The sequence below is a fragment of the Penaeus vannamei genome, chromosome 41 (genome assembly GCF_042767895.1).
Source record: "Penaeus vannamei isolate JL-2024 chromosome 41, ASM4276789v1, whole genome shotgun sequence".
NCBI classification, from domain to species: Eukaryota; Metazoa; Arthropoda; class Malacostraca; order Decapoda; family Penaeidae; genus Penaeus; species Penaeus vannamei.
In genome coordinates, this window is record NC_091589.1 from 26,293,394 (window position 1) to 26,295,893 (window position 2,500).

The following is a 2,500-nucleotide window of genomic DNA, read 5'->3' on the forward strand; positions in this document are numbered from 1 at the left end:
GTGAAAACAACGCAAGACACACATTTTGGCAATATTAGACAAAGAAAAAGAATGAAACGACAGTCTAACAGTCAGCGATTTGAGCATCGTCTTTAGTCATTTTTTATTCATTTTTTGCTTGTCTGATTAACATTAACGCATGTTTTTGCAATCATTGGTAACCTTACGACTAGAAATCTGAATTGTGTTTCAGCCCAACCGGACTGACCTCCCCGTGATGGTGTGGCTTCCCCAAGGAGGCTTCATCAGCGACGCGACGCCCCTGTTCCAGCCGGAGTTCCTCCTGGCGAAGGACGTGGTCCTCGTCGTCCTGCAGCACCGCCTCGGCGTCCTGGGTTCGTGTCGGTGCCGCTTCCGGTGTCTATGTTGGCATGTTGCGTGCGAAGATGGCTTTCTTGTCGGTGATCAGATGGGATTACGCTGAGTATCTGATTAAGACTATTTTTCATCTAGTGCATTTTGTCAATTCTCGCTTGCTCGTCATTGCACCAGAGCCATGAAGGGCTAATGCGGTCGATTCCCTCAGGATTCCTGTCGACCGAGGACGCCGAGCTCCCTGGCAACCTGGGGCTGAAGGACCAGGCGATGGCCCTTCGCTGGGTGCAGGACAACATCCGCGACCTCGGCGGAGACCCAGACAAGGTCACCATCTTCGGCCAGAACGCGGGGGGCGCGGCTGTGCACTACCACATGCTGTCTCCCATGTCCAGTGGTAAGTCCGTCTCTCCTGGCCAGAGGTAAATCCATCTCATGGCCAGCAGTAGGTTCCTATTCGAGATGTGGGGAAGAGGTAGGGATGTGTATGTGTATGTATGAGGGAATTCAGACCTTGAGCATATGATGGTTTCTAAAGATTATCTCAAGCTCATCCACGTTCCATCTATGGCAGATGCGTAATTTGTCGCCCAAGAGACTTCTCCCGTCTCTAATTTCCTTCCTCTCCCGCCGAAGGCCTCTTCCAGCGAGCCATCATGCAGTCGGGGGCGGCGCTGTGTCCCTGGGCGCTCCGGGAGGACCACCGGCAGGTGGCCTTCAGCTTCGGCCGCATGGTGGGCTGTCCGGGGGAGCGCGCGGACGCCGCCAACAGCACGGCGCTCGTCGACTGCCTCAGGGACGTCCCCGTCGAGCAGCTGATGGCCGTGACGCCCTACATCACGGTGAGCGAGCGTCCTTCTGGACGGCTTATTAGAGTGTGTGTGTGTGTGTCTATGTGCATTCATGCATCCCTGATCAGTAAACGGACAGAAGGAAACGTGACCCTCGCCTCCGCCCACAGCCCTCCCCGTACGTCCTGACGCCCCGCGTGGACGGCGAGTTCCTGCCCGCCCACCCCGCCACGCTGGTCAGGGAAGGCCGCTACAACCGCGTCGACGTCCTCTCCGGCGTGACGCGGGACGAAGGCGCCTTCAACGCCAGAGGTGAGGGCCGGCGCCTGGCTCCGTCCTCGCAGCCACAAATGCCATTTCAGTCATGCACAAAGACTTCCTGTCCCAGCATATTCTGCTCAGCATTTCGCCACCTGGCTGTCGAACTTTGAAGTAAAAGGGAACCTCTTTCTCGCTTCCTCCTCAGCGTTCGTGGAGGACGGCGTCATGGACAGCATGATCCAGAACTTCAGCCTCGTGGGCCCCCCCGCCCTCGGCTTCGAGGCCTGGGACGACGACCCCGAGTACCTGGCCCGCCTGGCCTTCCACAGGTACCTGGGGCCCATGGAGTTCGACCTGACCAGGATCGACCCTCTCGTCAAGGTAAGACCAGCAGGGCATCGCCAGACGCCACGGGCCTGAGTGAGAAATGCTCTTTGGAGCGACTGCGCCTCAGTGTCAGTACCTCGGCCTGACCCCGACCCTCCTCCCCCTCCCCCAGCTCCTCGGCGACAGCTTCTACAGCATGTGCCACGTGGAGGCCGTCGAGCACCACGCGCGCGACGCCGCCTTCGGCTTCCGCGCCTTCGCCTACGAGCTGCAGCACCGCGGGGAGCACGCCTTCTCCGACCTGTTCCGGGGGCCCTCGCCCGCGTGGAACCTGGCCTGTGAGGAGCCCTTCCTCGGGGACAAGAGGCTTTCCCGAATTTGTTGTGAATAAATGCAGGTTTGGATAAGGTTTCTTTACTGTTTTCATTTTGGTCCGTCTCCACGTGACGGATTTAGCTCTGGCGGCGACCGACACAAAGGCTTCTCTCGCACACAGACGTGGGCGACTCGGACGACCTGCAGTACCTCTTCTCCTTCGATAAGCTCAACGTCAGCCTGACCAAGGAGGAGGACCTCTTCGTGTCCCGGATCATGGTGGATCTCTGGACCAACTTCGCCGCCACCGGGTGAGAGGAAACGCTTCCAAGGGATGTCGAAGGACGGGGGATTTGCGAGTCAGTCTCGGCAGCTGATGTGGCACACTACTGCACACCAGCTCTCTGGGGAAACAATGAGCTTCGTAATTTGCAAATATGTCGGCAAAAGAATGCACTCCACTAAACGATCTCCCTCGCAGGAACCCGACG

The 2,500-nt window shown here is 58.2% G+C and overlaps 1 protein-coding gene across 2 annotated transcripts in view; it reads left to right on the top strand.

Annotated features, from left to right (window-relative positions):
* The window catches only part of LOC113809060 (pyrethroid hydrolase Ces2a), a 4,416-nt gene that overhangs the window by 1,360 nt on the left and 556 nt on the right, over window positions 1-2,500 (top strand). For both annotated transcript variants that reach the window (XM_070118294.1, XM_070118295.1), the window contains exons 4-11: window positions 194-335; window positions 527-712; window positions 952-1,157; window positions 1,277-1,418; window positions 1,573-1,748; window positions 1,867-2,032; window positions 2,191-2,320; window positions 2,491-2,500. The exon at window positions 2,491-2,500 is cut by the window's right edge and continues 105 nt beyond it. In XM_070118294.1, the coding sequence (XP_069974395.1) occupies window positions 194-335; window positions 527-712; window positions 952-1,157; window positions 1,277-1,418; window positions 1,573-1,748; window positions 1,867-2,032; window positions 2,191-2,320; window positions 2,491-2,500 (1,158 nt within the window). The remainder of the gene's footprint in view (window positions 1-193; window positions 336-526; window positions 713-951; window positions 1,158-1,276; window positions 1,419-1,572; window positions 1,749-1,866; window positions 2,033-2,190; window positions 2,321-2,490) is intronic.